The following is a 17,969-nucleotide window of genomic DNA, read 5'->3' as shown; positions in this document are numbered from 1 at the left end:
CAGTTTTTCCCCCACGCTGTGTGAAACATCACTTCTGGAAAAGCAGTTTGGCCTTGTTGGTGTGAAGTCAAAGTGAAAAGCCTGCTTTATGTGTCAGAATCTTTGGCGGAGATTTGGCGCTCCGACACCTCTACAGCATCTGGTTTGTACATTCATAAACACTTCATAACTCAAACTATAAACAAACGGAAACAAAGAACATTCCTGTACTTTGGTTTGATGGGACTTGAAAGTCGGTTCTCCTGACACACATAGGGTGTTCCTCATCCAAGTCGTCCTCGTCTGGAATCTGGAATATTCATCACTGAATCAGACCGTGCGGTTCGGCTCGGTCCCTCATGGAGGTCGGCTCACTTTACTCTGAAACGAGCTGCGAAGACATAATTTTAAAGTCAGAACGGCTACAAATTGGGCTACAGGTCTGCAAAAATGGTTTATGAAAAACTATAATTTGTGCAGAAAATCACTTTTAGAGCACTGTTCGTTTATCAGCAAGTCATTTTTAAAGCTTTTAGGGTTTATTACAATCTCACAATCATCCAAGTCCTGGGTTATAAAGGCATATGACGTGCCTATAAGATAATTATTAGATAATGAAGGGGAGTGCAAACTTTTGCACTCCCCTTCATGCTTGGACCTTTTTTTCACTGCTAATACCTTAACATACACTATTTAAATGTTTGATTTTTAGACTGATAATGAGGAAACAGTGAAATGTAACATTCTACACGCCTGTAATTCAAATCTACGAAGAGTTTATCTTAAGGGTGTACAAACTTTTGCACTCAATAAGAACCTTTAAGTCCGTATTCAAGTTTTAAAGCTCTTGATTAAAGCTCTTGATCTTCCCCCCCCCCACTCCCCACCTTGTTTTTGCTCCTCCCCTGCCTCATGCCGCCTTTTTTGATGTGCCTTCATATCATGACCTTTGACCTGAAAGGGTTAAAGGTTGATCGACTGTCAGCGCCGATGAATACGCTGACGGCGGTCAATGAGTACACACTCGGCGCCCTTAAGGGTTTTGCTTGGTAGGATTGTGCTGCCGCAAAGCCCTCGAGTGCACTAGAAAGGGGCAGTTATTGTTGTGTCGCCCCCCCTAAGGGTACTTCAGTGTGAAACAAAAGCACATGGGAAGGATTTGGAGTCAGCGTTCACAAACTCTGGACTCGGTCATTGAATAGTGAGGCTTGGAGTTTTTGTGTATACAACCGTCTCGGAGCCTTTTTATTAGTCAGAGACGTACAGAAGAACAAAAAACATGACTGTACCTTTTCAGACGCATCGCAAAAAAAAATGTGGTGTACTAAAAATATACTGTCCCTTCTGAAACATACAGATCTGGACCACATGGAAACGTTTGGAGGTTATAAACAGTCAGCATTCTGTGTGTGTGTGTGAGAGAGACTGGGTTTAGTCTGTCTCTCTGAGTCTGGGTGGTCGATGCTAAACTTAGTTACACGCTACTAGGCAATAGGAAGCTAAGCCTGGAGCATGCATATATATATATATATATATATATATATATATATATATATATATATATATATATATATAAATTATTTTATTTTTATTATTAAAATTTATTATTTTATATTATAAAACAATTTTATTTTTACTAATAATTTATATTTTTATTTTTTATTTGATAAATTTTTTATCAAATATTATTTTATATTTTTTAATTTAATTTATTACCTTTCCTTCTTTTTTAAAATAATATTCTTAATTTTTTTATCTATTACTTTTTGGTAGCCTTTATCTAAAGGAAGTTTATTCCTGTTTCCAGGCTCCCATCAGCACCTGTTATTTGTATTATTTTTTTCTTTCTTCTATTATTTCTTGTAAAATTGTAATTTTTTTTATTCTGTGCTGTAAAATCGTTAAAGAGACTTGAGCTGGGCGGCACGGTAGTGTAGTGGTTAGCGCTGTCGCCTCACAGCAAGAAGGTCCTGGGTTCGAGCCCCGGGGCCGGCGAGGGCCTTTCTGTGTGGAGTTTGCATGTTCTCCCCGTGTCCGCGTGGGTTTCCTCCGGGTGCTCCGGTTTCCCCCACAGTCCAAAGACATGCAGGTTAGGTTAACTGGTGACTCTAAATTGAGCGTAGGTGTGAGTGTGAATGGTTGTCTGTGTCTATGTGTCAGCCCTGTGATGACCTGGCGACTTGTCCAGGGTGTACCCCGCCTTTCGCCCGTAGTCAGCTGGGATAGGCTCCAGCTTGCCTGCGACCCTGTAGAAGGATAAAGCGGCTAGAGATAATGAGATGAGACTTGAGCTTGAGCTTTTTTTTCCCCCTACACTGTGTGTGTGAGTGGTCCGTTTCTGACTGGTGCACCAGTAGACGTAACCTGTGAGCGACATTTATTAAACGTGAGGTGGAATCCAAATGCTCTCTAAATTGATGAATTTTGTTGAAGATGAAATTGTATGTCAAATCTATAGTGAGATTTAATGACATTTTTCTCTCCAGGTTAAATGAGTGAAGCTAATCTGTTAGTGTTAAGCTAGTTATTTTTAACAAAACTGGCTAGTATAGCTAATGTTGGTAAACTAAAAAAAAAAAATTCTGATTTTCTGTTCACCAGTAAGTGACAAGACAGGTCATTTATGTCATTCCAGTTTGAGGCTTTTGGGCGTGGCCTGTACACTCTGATGGAAAATTTATGCTTATATACTTTCTGACTCATGTACTTATTAACATAAATACATTCATACTTAGATCTATTCATATATTCACCAGTTAATATACTTTTGAAATTTTCCATATTTTCCATCTTTGTTTGTTTTTTTAAATTTCTGGTTAGTTTTAGTTCATTTTACAACTGCACAAGTAATTTTACTTTCATTTGTATTTTGAGGAATTGACTAGTTTCACTTTAATTTGATTTAGTTGTAGTGTTACCCTGTGTCTGAAATCACTCACTCGTTCACTACTCCCTACTCCCTATATAGGGAATTACTATATAGAGGACTATACAGTGGGCTCATTGGTAAAATGAAAAAACACTTTCGGACACTAGTCCGTCGCGCTGGTATTTACGTCATCACTGTCGCACAATTAAAACGTTCCAGATCAGTCGGCTGGTGGGTTTCAAAATAAACACGTGTGTGTATTTTTGTGATAAATCCATATTATACTGAGCGTACTTCCCACAAAGTACCCGCATCTTTCAGTTTTTTAAAATCAAGGCTGAATACTTTCTTCTTTGCCGCTGCCTTTTATTAAATCAAATTTGAGACTTTTAATTTGATTTCTTTCAGCGCGACTGCAATGCATGATGGGATATATTGCTTTGGTTAGTAACCATCGGTTGTACACTCCTTTTTGTGATGCATTGTGGGATACTTTGAGTGCACTATATAGGGTGTAAATAATCCTCACTAAGGTTTCGGACAGCACTACAAAATGGCGTCCCCACTATATAGTGCCCTATATAGTGAGTAGGGAGCGATTTCGGACACAGGGTTAGTGTTTTAGGTATTGCACACCGAACATCATCTTCTTCTGCTTTGGAGTTTTACAGCAGACGGGATTACATTACTGCCACTTTCTGGAACCTTCCAGTCCTTTACTGTCTCGAGGGGGAAAACGAAACGAAAATAAATTAAGCTGATTTTTACCTGTAATTCTATTTCATTTTAGTTCATGTTGCATTGTTCAGTGTAGTTTTTATTTAGTTTTCTTTTGTTTTGGAAACCGTTTTTATTTTTATTACAGTTAATAAAAAAAAATCACTTCTAGTTTTAGTTTGTTTTAGTTCACTGTATTAACCCTGTTCTTCATACATACACATATACACATACTTACATATATACTGACATACTGTACTTACATATTTACTTATATACAGTATATACTTATTTATTCTATCCACATTCACTGGATATGAGCAATTGTGAGCTTTGATTGGTTACTCTACTACTAGGCTATCCGCTTATATACCGTCAATAGAGAAAAACAAAATGGCGGGGTGAATCAAGTCAGATATATCACTTTGTTCTCAATTATTTGAAAGAAATAGCTAAAGGAATATAGTCCCCCCCCCAAAAAAAAAAAAAAAAACTCTTGTTCCACACTCCAGCCCAGTTGGTGGCGGTAATGCACCTTTAAGTTGGTTTGCCAACCGCCACAAAACCCTAAAGAAGAAGAACAACAACAGAATGATGGAGCGTGTTGCTGAACCAACCGAGGACGAAATAAAAACTCGACTTGAAAAGCTCCCCCCCCCAAAAAAAAAAGCAACAAAATATGGAATGAAATATTTGATGGTAAGAACATATCTTTTTTTTATTTTTCAAGAATTATTATTATTATTATTATCATCGCATTTTTCACAAATTGTTCCTGTCATTTCGCCGGTTTGTTTACATTCTAAGCGCAAATGATTTTGTCGGACGTTTTGTACAAGGTTTTTATTTATCGAATTTGCAAAAATAAAAATGCTCTGTTTCTCAAAATCCAGTGAATGTGGATAGAATAAAACAGTTATTCCGCTCAATCTCGTCATACATGGCTTATAGACAACTTGGTGCTACGCGCCTCGTCAGTTATAAGCTCATGTACGACTCGATTTTGTGGAATAACTGTTAAATAGATACCTACTTGCATATTTACTTAAGTAATAACTTCCTTACATACCGACATGCATACTTATGGTGGTGCAGTGGTTAGCACTGTCATCTCACAGCAAGAAGGTTCTGGGTTTGAGCCCAGTGGACGATGGGGGCCTTTCTGTGTTGAGTTTGCATGTTCTCCCTGTGCCTGTGTGGGTTTCCTCTGGGTGCTCTGGTTTCCTCTCACAGTCCAAAGATGTGCAGATTAGTTCAGTTGGGTATAGGTGTGTCTGTGTACCCGCCACCAGATGAGGGTTAGAGTCTGTCTGGTGTGTTATCATCGCCTAAGATTATACTGGATGGTTTCCTGGATTGCTGACCCTCAACTATGAGGATGGCAGCAAACAGACATACCGGTACATACTAGAATATGCTTACACTACCGTTCAAAAGTTTGGGGTCACCCAGACAATTTTGTGTTTTCCATGAAAAGTCACACTTTTATTTACCACCATAAGTTGTAAAATGAATAGAAAATATAGTCAAGACATTTTTCTGGCCATTTTGAGCATTTAATCGACCCCACAAATGTGATGCTCCAGAAACTCAATCTGCTCAAAGGAAGGTCAGTTTTATAGCTTCTCTAAAGAGCTCAACTGTTTTCAGCTGTGCTAACATGATTGTACAAGGGTTTTCTAATCATCCATTAGCCTTCTGAGGCAATGAGCAAACACATTGTACCATTAGAACACTGGAGTGAGAGTTGCTGGAAATGGGCCTCTATACACCTATGGAGATATTGCACCAAAAACCAGACATTTGCAGCTAGAATAGTCATTTACCACATTAGCAATGTATAGAGTGGATTTCTGATTAGTTTAAAGTGATCTTCATTGAAAAGAACAGTGCTTTTCTTTCAAAAATAAGGACATTTCAAAGTGACCCCAAACTTTTGAACGGTAGTGTACTTGTCATACATGTCAACCTTTGGTCAATCAAACCTGTATAACCAACCTCCAAAATCCGTATTTCCCTTATAAAATCCGTATAAGATGCAAATTAAAATAATTTACCTAAAATTTGAATGATAATTAACAATGATATATCCCAGTTACTTTTTATTCAATATTAATAACAATAAACTTTCAGAATGAATACAAAGCTCCAATGTTTGACAAAAACACAAAGTGTTATCAGCGTAGTTACGAAGGAAATACTTCGTTGTTTGGAGACAGGTTTCACCGAGCGGCTATTATGCGCGAGACTTCATATTAGCCACAAAGTCAGGAAAATCTGTTTGTAAAATTACATTATAATGACCAAATACAATGAAAAGTATTTTTCCAGTCTCACCTGTGAAAGGTAATCCCATGTGATCTCGTTTGGACGGTAAACCTGTTGGTACAGTTAAACGCAGCACATGAATGAGGCATCTTTATTCTCGGCTACTGTCTAGACGCTATACCAGAGACGGTTGAAGAATCTCCACTTTGCCATATAGCAATATGTCATATGGCGGCGAGGATGACGTATGATTCTACGCAGAATGCGGCGTCTATGTTTATATGTCTATGACTTCCCGGTTGGCGGGATTCTCGCAATGCGGTGTGCGCATGATCAAAAGTGGAACGAAGTCTCGCTACCACAAGATAACGTGCGATTTCATAAGACTCTTTACTGGCTGTCTGTGGTGTACAGTACATTTGTAAATGTTATGCGCTGTTTTATCATCGTGGGAATTGATTATAGCTCTAAATAAATATTGAAGTTTTTTAAAGAATCCGTATAACCTTATTTATACGCCCGTATACTACGTTTATTGAATCAAATCCGTATAAAATACGGACATTCCGTATAGGTTGACATGTATGCGTACTTACTTACTGACGAACATCTGTATACTTGCATAGAAAATGAACATTCTTGTTTGTTTTGTCTCTTGCTAGTGTGAACGCATGGTGGTTAAAGCCAGTATGTCATGCAAAGCAGAGCGCTCAAGTTTGATCAAATTTGTGCTTCACTTTAAAATCAAAAGCAGATTATTAGCGTGTGATTTGATTTAGCTCGGTTTAACGACTCATTTCCCTGCCAAGAGAGTGACATGTCCATCGGCGAGAAGTGGATGTTGGTAAAAATCCTGCGTATGAATGTTCCGAGAGTGTGAAGGCTATATCAGGCATGAAGAGAAGAAGGCAGAGAGAGAGAAACCTGTACTAATAATACACCTCCATCCATCATCCAGGACAACAAGCAATTAGCACATACCACCATGACCTACTCGCATGTTCCACTACAGCCTCCGTGCGTGTGTGTGTGTGTGTGTGTGTGTGTGTGTGTGTGTGTGTTTGGGGAAAAAAAGGAGTGTTTGTCTAAGGAGTAAAGTAAGGAAAGTGTGAATGGTCTGTTCTCGTCAGGTCATGTTATGTTCACTAAAAACAACTTGCTTTGAAAACATTTATTCGATGATCTGAGCAGAGGTTTGCCTCAGTCTCAGTGCAGCTGCCTTTCCAAGCGTATCCTTCCACCGACTGTCTACCCTTTTAGTTTAATAGATCCGTATCAGTCCGTCATAGATCACAGCAGCGCTGGAAGAAAATTACAACCAGCAGGATCTACTGTCGGATATCCGATATCATAAGAGCAGAGAAACGGAATACAAACACGAAAATACTTGCCACTTTAATCAGAACGTGTTCTTGATTCTAGGATCCCTGTTCTTGGCTACAGGAGTGGAACCCAATGTGTTCTTCTGTTTCCTGTTGCATGCTGAGATGCTTTTCTGCTCACCACAGTTGTAAAGAGTTGCTATGAGTTACTATATCCTTCCTGGCAAAAAAAACTCAAACCAATCTGGTCATTTTCCTTTGACCTCTTATCAACAAGGCGTTTGTTTTCACCCACAGAACTGTCTCTCACTCACTCACTCACTTGATGTTTTTTGTTTTTCGCACCATTCTGTGTAAACCCTAGAGACTGTTGTGTGTGAAAACCCCAGGAGATCAATACTCAAACCCCATACTCATCTGGCTCAAACCAACACCCATGCCACAGTGAAAGAAAGTCACACTTTGAGATCACAGTTTTTCCCATTCTGATGTTTGAACATTGTGAACATTAACTGAAGCTCTTGATTTATATCTGATGAGCTCTTGCCATCACGCGGCGTCGGTCTGTCTGTCCACAATTCAGAAAAATCGCTCCTCCTCCCGGAGTTTTCAATGGTTTTAGATTTTGATTGTTTTGCTTGGAAGATCGAATCAGTCTTCGCGATACTTACTCCCAGGATTTGTGGTTTCTCATTAAGTTGCTAATTAAGCCGATGAACGAACTTTCAGGAAAATCGCTCCTCCTCCCTGAGTTTTCAGTGGTTTTTGATTCTGATTGTTTTGTTTTGTTTTGTTTTGAAGATCGAATTGTTCTAATTGCTCTCATGAAGAGCAACTTGGTTAATTGTAAACAAGTCTGGTTTCTCATGGTACGACTGTGTGAGCTACTGCATCGCTGACACTCTGGTTCCCATTCTGATATTTGAAGTGAACATTAACTGAAGCTTTTGATTTGTAACTGCATGATTTTATGCATCAAGGGATCGGCTGATTAGAGAACTGTATCAAACAGCAGGTGAATGGATGGGTATTCCTAACAAAGTGGCCAGTGAGTGTATAATAACAGCTCATACACAGGGACTTACAGTATATCCCAGACCATCTCCGTAATCTAAGGCTAAAAAAAAAAACTAGATAGAACACGACGCCAACGGCGTCGATGGGGATGCCTCCGCCCGGTAGACTACACGCCTTATTAAGTTGTGATTTGGGGATGGACATTTGACCTCACAGTAATCTTGACCTGGTGAAATTACTTGTATCTGCCTTGGAGATATTGTGTTCACAAGGTTCTTGGGCAGACATTTGACCTCACAGTGACCTTGACCTTAGACCTTTTGATCTCAAAATCTAATCAGTTTATCTTTGTCCCCAAATGCACAAATGGTGAAAGTTTGGTGAAATTCCTTTCATTAGCCTTTAAGATATCGCGTTCACAAGGTTTCGGGACGGACGGACGCGGACAGACATTTGACCTCGCGGTGACCTTGACCTTAGACCTTTTGATCTCAAAATCTAATCAGTTTATCTTTGTCCCCAAGTGCACAAATGGTGAAAGTTTGGTGAAATTCCTTTCATCTGCCTTGGAGATATTGTGCTCACAAGGTTTGCGGACAGACATTTGACCTCACAGTGACCTTGACCTTAGACCTTTTGATCTCAAAATCTAATCAGTTCATGTTTGTCCCAAAGCGCACAAATGGTGAAAGTTTGGTGAAATTCCTTTCATTAGCCTTTGAGATATCACGTTCACAAGGTTTCGGGATGGACGCACGAACGGACGCACGCACGGACAACCCGAAAACATAATGCCTCCTGCACCTTATGGTGGCGGAGGCATAAAAACACAGGTTTTGACTGCGGAAGGTGCCACAGTGCTGCAGGTTATTAAAAGCCTTTCAGAAGTACATGAAATAGAACAGACGAAACAAAGTACCCCTCAAAAACAAGACTCCCCTAGTCAGGATTGAACGCCAATCTAAAAAAGTGGGTCTTCAACTTCGATTTAAAAAGGCCGAGATCAATAGTGGTGCGAATGTCGGGGGCAGATTGTTCCACAGTCTGGGAGCGGCAACAGCAAAAGAACGATCACCCCACTGTTTATATCTCGACCCTGGGACTTCTAACAGAAGCTTGTTTTGTTGTTTTGTTACATTGTTTGTTCCCAATGTAACTCAAAAATTAGCGAATGGACTTTGATGAAATTTTGAGGAAAGGTGAGTCATGAGCCAAGAAACAATTGATTAGATTTTGATGCAAATCCGGATCTGTACTGTATGTGGATCCAGGAATTTTTTGCTTGTTCCCAACGTAACTCAAAAACTAGTGAACGGATTTGGATGAAATTTGGTGGACAGCTTGAGATTTATTTTAGGTTCAAGTGATTTGATTGTGATGTTGATAATGGTATGGTAATGATAATGGCTTGTTGGAGTTAGGGTCCGGTCCCACAACACCAATAACTACAGTATAACTCTACCTATAACTCCAACTCTGACGGTCTCTCTGCCTGAATTTAGTTCCAGTCTGGAGCAGAAACACCACAACTATAATCCCCACTATAATATCGCTCGGTCCTGACACTCAGGGAAATAAATGCATGCAACTTAGGAATAGTCATGGAAGTTTTTTCCAAGTATCCATCCATCCATCCATCCATCCATCCATCCATCCATCCATCCATCCATCCATCCATCCATCCATTTTCTGCCGCTTATCCGGGTCCAGGTCATGGGGGTAGCAGCCTTAGCAGAGCAGCCCAGACTTCCCTCTCCCCGGCCACCTCCACCAGCTCTTCTGAGGAAATACCGAGGCGTTCCCAGGCCAGCCAAGAGATGTAATCTCTCCAGCATGTCCTGGGTCTGCCCCGGGGTCTCCTCCTGGTGGGGCATGCCCAGAGAACCTGCCCTGGGAGGCGTCCAGGGGGCATCCTAACAAAGTGCCCGAACCACCTCAACTGACTCCTTTCAATGTGGAGGAGCAGCAGTTCTACTCTGAGCCTCTCCCGAATGACCGACCTTCTCACCCTGTCTCTAAGGGAGAGCCCAGCCACCCTGCGGAGAAAACTCATTTCGACCGCTTGTATCTGCGATCTCATTCTTTCGGTCACTACCCACAGCTCGTCACCATAGGTGAGGGTGGGAACGCAGATGGACCAGAAAACTGAGAGCTTTGCCTTTTGGATCAGCTCTCTCTTCACCACAACAGACCGGTTTAGCGTCCGCATCACTGCTGACGCTGCCCCGATAGGAGTCACGAGTTTTTTCCTAGTAGTAGCACATTATTCCAGGTCATACTGTACAGCTTGGACTTCAAAACAACCCGTTCACACACTCCGGTGGTTGATTATAACACGGATAGGTCATGGATTACGGAAATATAATAAAAAAGGATACAAACTATGGAATGGTCACGGACGTTTCAGTATATTACAGATTGGTTACCGATTTAATACGGATGATGCATCATGGATAAAAAATGAACAAGTCTAAAACAATTAAATGTTCAGACTGCCAAAGCTCATAATTAAAATATCTTACCTGCATTTATATGCTTACTTTATTAATTTAATATTGATATTTCACAGAAAATAATCAGATATCCGTGAATAAAAGATCCGTATGATGTCACATGTAAACAGTGACCTGATTGGTCAGATGTTTTATGGGATGAGGTCCAGGCCTGGAAAAATGGCTCCAGAAGGAATCTCATCGATACGAATAAACCCAGGCCTGGGCTATAGGGATCGTTATCGGTTTGGTGTGAGCACCGATCACATAAACTGCAGGGGACAGATTTATTTATAGTTATGATTATAGTTGTAGATGAGCAATTCCAGCGTTATGGACGTGACACTTGAACTCAAAATGGCAACAAATGACCCAGTGCATGTTTTATTGTCTCCCAGTATTTAAACAGGTGTTGCATATTTTAAGGCTGTACCATACTGGAGAAGTGATAGAACAAGAACAATTCCCATAGTACATCTGGGGCATGCCAGAAAACGCCAATAAAAGATGCGTTATGGATGTGACAGAAAAAGTATCACTTTTCTTGGGTGACTGTACATTTTTATCAAACTCTGTGAAATTGTAAACCTAATGTCGAAATGGAGATATCCATTTGATAGAGGGGTCCAAGGTGAATATTAAAAAATCTTTGTTTAAAATATTTTGTACTTCATGCAGAGTTTCGGAAGGAAAAGTCAGCGTTATGGATGTGACGAAATTCCGTTATGGATGTGACGCGTCTGAAATAGACATGGCATATGTTTAGAAAATCAGCAATTTAACCACCATAGCCCTTTGAAAAACTCTCTAAATATCAGCTAAAACTATCAAAGTTCTTAAATAATATTTAGGATGGCTATTGTTTTGCTGTTTTGTGGATTTTAGCATACATTTCTGTGGCTTGTGGCAATAATATAGAATTGTACATGATCAAAGTTGATTTTAGCTTGGGGTTTACATTATAAGAAAGAAAGACTGACAGTGACATATTAGGTTGGTTACAAATTGGTTCAACTTATTCACATCTGTAAAATACAGGCCTAGGTGAGATCTCTGGGAGTGGTTTTGATGTATTACATGTTGCTTTATTTTTGCATGGTGAGGTTGACATTTACATGGAATTGCCCAGGTATAGTTATCGGTATTTTAGGACCGGGCCTTTATGCACTCGACCGAGTGCACTTCTAGTTTAAAAATGCATTTGAAGCTTTAAAAACAAGAGTTAAGTTGTAATGTTTGTCTTTGTTCTGTTTTGTAGGACCCTTTGAAGGAAGCTTGTGCTGAGGGCATTAGTGATGAACAATATCGCTTAGAAGGTAAATATCTCATATACTCATATCTCTCTCTCTCTCTCTCTCTCTCTCTCTCTCTCTCTCTCTCTCTCTCGGCTGAAAAAGAGCACCGGGGTCACCCAGGTCACACTCTGAACGGAGGTTGATCCCGCCATTAATCCCTCTGCAGGATTTCCCACGCGTGATTGCTTGGGCGGGGTTTGTTTATGCGGCTGGAAGGTCATGTAAGGGCGAGGGTGAGGGCGAGAGCGAGAGCCACAAAATCATCACTTGCAAGTCTTTGTGATTGACCAGAGATACCACACAACTACACATGCACCAGCGATGTGAGATGTGATAAGCAGAGGAGGAGGAGGAGGTGGTGTTCACTGCATCTGAGTGCTGATAAGAATCACTGTAGCTGGTTTCAAAGCTCATGTTGTTTTATTCGTCTGTAATCTTTCAGCACTCGTACAGTCTCATGAGGCAGATTTGTGACTTCAGAGATTTCAACTCTAAACATGGCAATAAGGCAGGACGAAGCCATATGACTGAGAAAAAATAAATAAATAAATAAAAAAAATGAGGACACCTCCATGAGAGCTAGCTACATATCTACCATTAATGATCATGAGCTCATGATGTATTTACTTTGTTGAAACAGCAAACTGTATGTGCAGTGTTAGAGACTTAACCAACTAATGTGTCGGTGTTGATGGAGCTAAAGTTAACCCTAATATAAACTCATTTAAAGTAGAGAGTTGATGTTTTATTTACTGTTAACCAGTGGCAAACTGTTACGATTAGAGCTGGGACTTGAGCTCAGCCAAAACTTAGCCAGACACCAAAAAAGCAACAGGGCAAAGGATTTTATAAGGGATTAGCATCAGGCTGTCAGGTCACTGCGTTGTGTGTAGCTGTCGATGTTGATTTTAAAAGTAACTCAGTAAATTACACAGGGAAATGAATACTTAAGTCTGAGTGAAAAATACTGTAGCGAGCGTGCGGCGTGGAAGAAGAATCTGGAGACAGAAATCTTAGTTTCTCAATCGTTAGCCTGTGCTACTTGCTCTCGATAGATAGCACTGGCTTGACCACTTTATTAATTAGCATTCGCTAAGACTACTCATGAATGTTACACCGGCTGGAAGGTGACTTCACTGCTGCGTTGACGGCGCCGACTCATGGTTAAGTTCGCATTGGCCTTCGAGAAAGCCTAGGGTGATCAATTTTTGGTCCCTTCCACTATAAATCAAAATCTGATTGGTTAATTCATCTGTCACTTCCTACATAAACATACACTGCCATGGCCTTCTGTCCCGGCAATGAAGTCCTAACCAGTGAGTGAGCAGCTCTAAACTCTTCTCAGCCTAGAGACAACAAACAAACAAAATCTCATTGGATAACTCGATTTTAATGTTTTCAGGACAGTAACCCTTTCATTTCTGAAGCACATTTGATAGAAAATGAGGCCGAATTAGAATCAGAAGAGAATAATGATAATGAAATTATGAAAGAATGGAAAAAAATTAAATGTAACTCAGGAAAAAACTCAGATACTTCCTAAGATCGAAAAGTCATAAATGTATGAGAAAAAAATAAATTTATTGGAAAAATGTCGCAAATGTAGCACAAAATAAACCAGAGGTTTACAGAAAAAGTCAGAAATTTCAGACAAAAAAAATCACAAATTTATGAGAACAAAAGTCACAAATTTAAAAAAAGAAATTCACAAATGCACAATAAAAAAGTCACAAATCTGTGAGAAAAAAAATCACAAATTTACGAGTAAAAATGTTGTGAATTTATGAGAAAAAAGTCACAAATTTACGAGGAAAAATGTCATGAAGTTATGAGAAAAAAGACAAATTTATGAGTAAAAATGTTGTGAGTGTATGAGAAAAGACAAATTTATGAGTAAAAATGTCACGAATTTATGAGAAATACATCACAAATTTACGAGTAAAAATGTTGTGAATTTATGAGAAAAAAGTCACAAATTTACGAGGAAAAATGTCATAAATTTATGAGAAAAAAGACACAAATTTATGAGTAAAAATGTCGTGAGTGTATGAGAAAAAAGACACAAATTTATGAGTAAAAATGTCACGAATTTATGAGAAATACATCACAAATTTACGAGTAAAAATGTTGTGAATTTATGAGAAAAAGGTCGCAAATTAACAAGAAAAAAAATTACATATAACATTTGAAATGCTGATATGTTTGGGCTTCTCTGAAGGCCTAGAAGGCCCTGATGGTCCCCATCTGCTGTTAACGGTACGAGCGGCCATGTTCACATGACGTCATATTGTACGGAATGTGCTGAACTTGGGGTTGATTTTCCGACAAGGAATTATAAGTTGAGAAGAGGTTTTTTTTTTTACTTTTAATAGTTGGAGGTCAGAAATTCCGAGTGAAATGCAGCATTTGTGTCACTTTGCATTAAGCAGTCAAGCTCTAGAACATTCTCAGTTTCATTTGATTTTTATTTCAAATTCACTTCGAAATTCATGGTGCTTCGTCTGATCTGGAACCAGTATGGAGATTAGACAATATTAAAACACATAAAAATGGAAATTGTTACAGAAGTGTGTGTATGTGTGTGTGTGTGTGTGTGTGTGTGTGTGTGTGTGTGTGTGTGTGTGTGTGTGTGAACTGAGAAATAGAGAAATAGAATTGTGTGTGTGCAGTGCAGGAAGAATTGCAAGAGAAGAAAGGGATAAAGAGACATCAAAAGAAAGGGAAAAAGGGACGAGTGATGGAAAAGGAAACAGAGAGGATGGCTGGGGTGTGATGGTGGGATTCTCAGAACATTCCGGGTTTTAAAGAGAGCAAAAGAGCAAAACCAGAGCTTTTGTAAAATTCACAGTAGGCAGGATGATGGCTGATTTTGTGTGTGTGTGTGTGTGTGTGTGTGTGTGTGTATTTCCCAACATCCTTACAGTGTCCTGTGTTGCATAAACACTGTAGGTGGTCTGATGTTTGCGCTGTTAGAGCCGAGTCTGCCAATAGGAACAAATCGTGAACTTGTCAAGAGTTCAAGACGTGTGTGTGTGTGTGTGTGTGTGTGTGTGTGTGTGTGTGTGTGTGCATTGCTACTGTAACCCCTTAGGGCCACTCATTACACTCATAAACCTCCAGATAGGAATCTATGAAACATGGTGGGCGTACAGGCAGATTTCTGCCCCGGCTCACAATGTTGCCTTTGAGTACGTTGCCGTGATCAAAAGCCCAGAGCCGCCGCTATTTCCCTCAAAACAAGTCTGTAAAAGCTCCCTGGGACAATTTCTTTCATTCTCCACCGCTATCCTCTGTCTCTCTCTCTCTTTTCTCTGATGAGGGACAGGACAGGTCCTCTTTGATCTGAGCTGATCAGCAGAAGAGAGAGAAGAAGAAAGAGAGAGAGATAGTGGGAGAGAGACACTATTGTATGTGTTGATCCCTTTGGCTGGCACAACAAACACAGTTTTAGATTTGACTTTGCTTAATTAATTAGATATTCTGTTTAGCAGACGGACTGATCCTCGGCCAAACGGTTTGAGAATGGAACTTCAAAGCGTGGGGATTGGGGGCAGGGGGGAGGATTTAGCCTGCAGGACGCAACGGCTGTCTCCATACACAGTTTTAGATCCACGTGTGTCGGAGCGCATAGTCAGTGTCAGTGTCCAAATATAGGAATTAGCACATTGTTTAATTATTTCATGTTCGTTTAAAGTGAACAGGAATAATGCCACAGTGCCAAAATCTTATTTTTACATTTAACAAAAAAACCCTGAATATAAAAACTGATTTTTTTTTTTACATCTTATTACTAAACTGCACTAAAGACAGGATCCTTTCCTTTAAAGCACAGCAAAGAAAAATAAATCACATCAAGACTATTGCATGGGTGCATAAACTTTCACCTCAGCATTCGAGTCACTTCGTTCCCAGCTGCATTTAGAAACTCAAATAAATAGGGGATGAATTTTTTATCCTTTTCGCCGTCTCTGCCTTTTCTCATGTGGGCGTTCGCAAACATTTTACAGTCAGTGACCCTTTTATCTCTAAAATAAATTTCATACACCCTCACAACAGATTCTGTCCTGATGTGTTGATGTGTTGGATGGTGATATTGTGTTATGATGTTGCAAGATTTATCTATGCTCGATTAAATATTTTGGTTTATCAGACAGCATGTTGATTTCTGTGACTCTGTGTTAGGGCCAATGTAGGTCTTACAGAGCTGGGGGAGGGGTGATATTCCGAGAAAAAACTCTGCAATTTCTGCAGTTAAAGTTGTAAATTTTGAAGAAAAAACTCATACTTCCTAAGATCAAAAAGTCATAAATGTATGAGAAAAAAAGTTAATAAATTTATTGGAAAAATGTCACAAATGTACCAGAAAATAAACCACAGATTTACAAGAAAAAAGTCTGAAATTTCGGACCAAAAAAAAGTCACAAATTTATGAGAACAAAAGTCACAAATTTACAAAAAAAAGTTACAAATTTGAGAGAAAAAAGTCACAAATGTAGAATAACAAAAGTCACAAATCCACGCGAAAAAAAATCACAAATTTACGAGTAAAAATGTAATGAATTTATGAGAAAAAAGTCACATTTATTAGAACAAAGTCACAAATTTAAAAGAAAAAGTCACAAATTTGTAAGAAATATGTCACAAATTTATGAGAAAAAATGGAATAAATTTATGAGAAAAATGTCACAAATTTGAGAACAAAAGCCACAAATTTACAAGAAAAATGTCACAAATTTATGAGAAAAAAAATGTCACAAATTTGTGAGAAAAAGTCACAAATTTACAAGAAAATTCACAAATTTATGAGAAAGGATTGTCATCAATTTATGAGAAAAATGTCACAAATTTGCAAGAAGAAGTCACAAACTTACAAGAAAATGTCACAAATTTATGAGAAAGGATTGCCATAAATTTATGAGAAAAATGTCACAAATTTGAGAAAAAAGTCACAAATTTAAAAGAAGAAACATTTTTCTTGTTACCAATTTACAAGAAAAAATGGCACACATTTAGGAGAAAAAGTCAGAAATTTATGAGAACAAAAGTCACAAATTTTACAAGAAAAATGTTAGAAATTTACAAGAAAAATGTCACAAATTTGTGAGAAAACAAGTCACAAATTTTATAAGAAAATAAAATCACAAATTTATGAGAAACCAAACTCTGAATTTTATGATTATTATTGTTTTTTTTTTGTCAAGGAAGCACATCAACTACAAAGACTAGAACTCTCAGCTCATTATTAGCTCACCTGTGTTGGAGGAGGTTATGTTTTTGCCTCCATTCATTTGTTTGCTTGTGTGCTCCCAACATAACTCAAAAAGTAGTGATCAGATTTTGATGATTTTGATGTTGATGCACATCTCAGATTAGTAAACATCTGGATATTCGTATATGTAGTGGCTTGGCGGAGATATTCACTCTCCTGGGTGCCCTTTTAGTTTTGCATGTTACAGCTTATTTCCATAAATAAATGGACTGTTTTCTTTGAACAAGTGTCTACAAAAGGAATATTGTATTCAAAGAAAAATATGTTATTAACAGTCATTAATAAGAAATTGTGCATGGAAACTTTTCTTGCGTACTGATAAGCTTTTTTTTTTAACCCCAAGTGTTTGGTGGTTCCTGTAAAAACCCATACAGTGGGCGATATACACAAAAGAAACCCACCAAACCTTCCAGAAAACCTCATAGCTATTTCCAGCCATGCTCGTGATTGCCCCGAGGCTCTCCGCTGCCTCTCTCCAGCATGGCTGTAGATTATTTATTGTTTCTGAAACAGCTGTGACAGCTTCCTGTTTGCTGTTTGTTGCCCCTGCAGTAGCCCTGCCCCCTGAGAAGATTGACAGCTGCAGCGCAGAAGAGAAGATGCAGGAGAAGGAAAGTTGTGCACCCACGGGTCCAAATAAACAACTACAGTTTGAGGTGATGCTCACACGCACACACACATGCACACACACACACACACACACACACACACACACACACACACACACACACAGTAAAGCGG

The 17,969-nt window shown here is 39.0% G+C and overlaps 1 protein-coding gene across 1 annotated transcript in view; it reads left to right on the top strand.

Annotated features, from left to right (window-relative positions):
- Positions 1 to 17,969, top strand: part of nkd1 (NKD inhibitor of WNT signaling pathway 1) — an 84,204-nt gene that overhangs the window by 49,533 nt on the left and 16,702 nt on the right. The window contains exons 4-5 of the mRNA XM_060911244.1: positions 11,923 to 11,980; positions 17,781 to 17,884. Of these exons, the coding sequence (XP_060767227.1) occupies positions 11,923 to 11,980; positions 17,781 to 17,884 (162 nt within the window). The remainder of the gene's footprint in view (positions 1 to 11,922; positions 11,981 to 17,780; positions 17,885 to 17,969) is intronic.

This window comes from Neoarius graeffei, chromosome 27 (assembly GCF_027579695.1).
Source record: "Neoarius graeffei isolate fNeoGra1 chromosome 27, fNeoGra1.pri, whole genome shotgun sequence".
Lineage (NCBI taxonomy): Eukaryota > Metazoa > Chordata > Actinopteri > Siluriformes > Ariidae > Neoarius > Neoarius graeffei.
The sequence above is the reverse complement of the archived record's forward strand: the minus strand, read 5'-3'. Positions and strand labels throughout refer to the sequence as shown.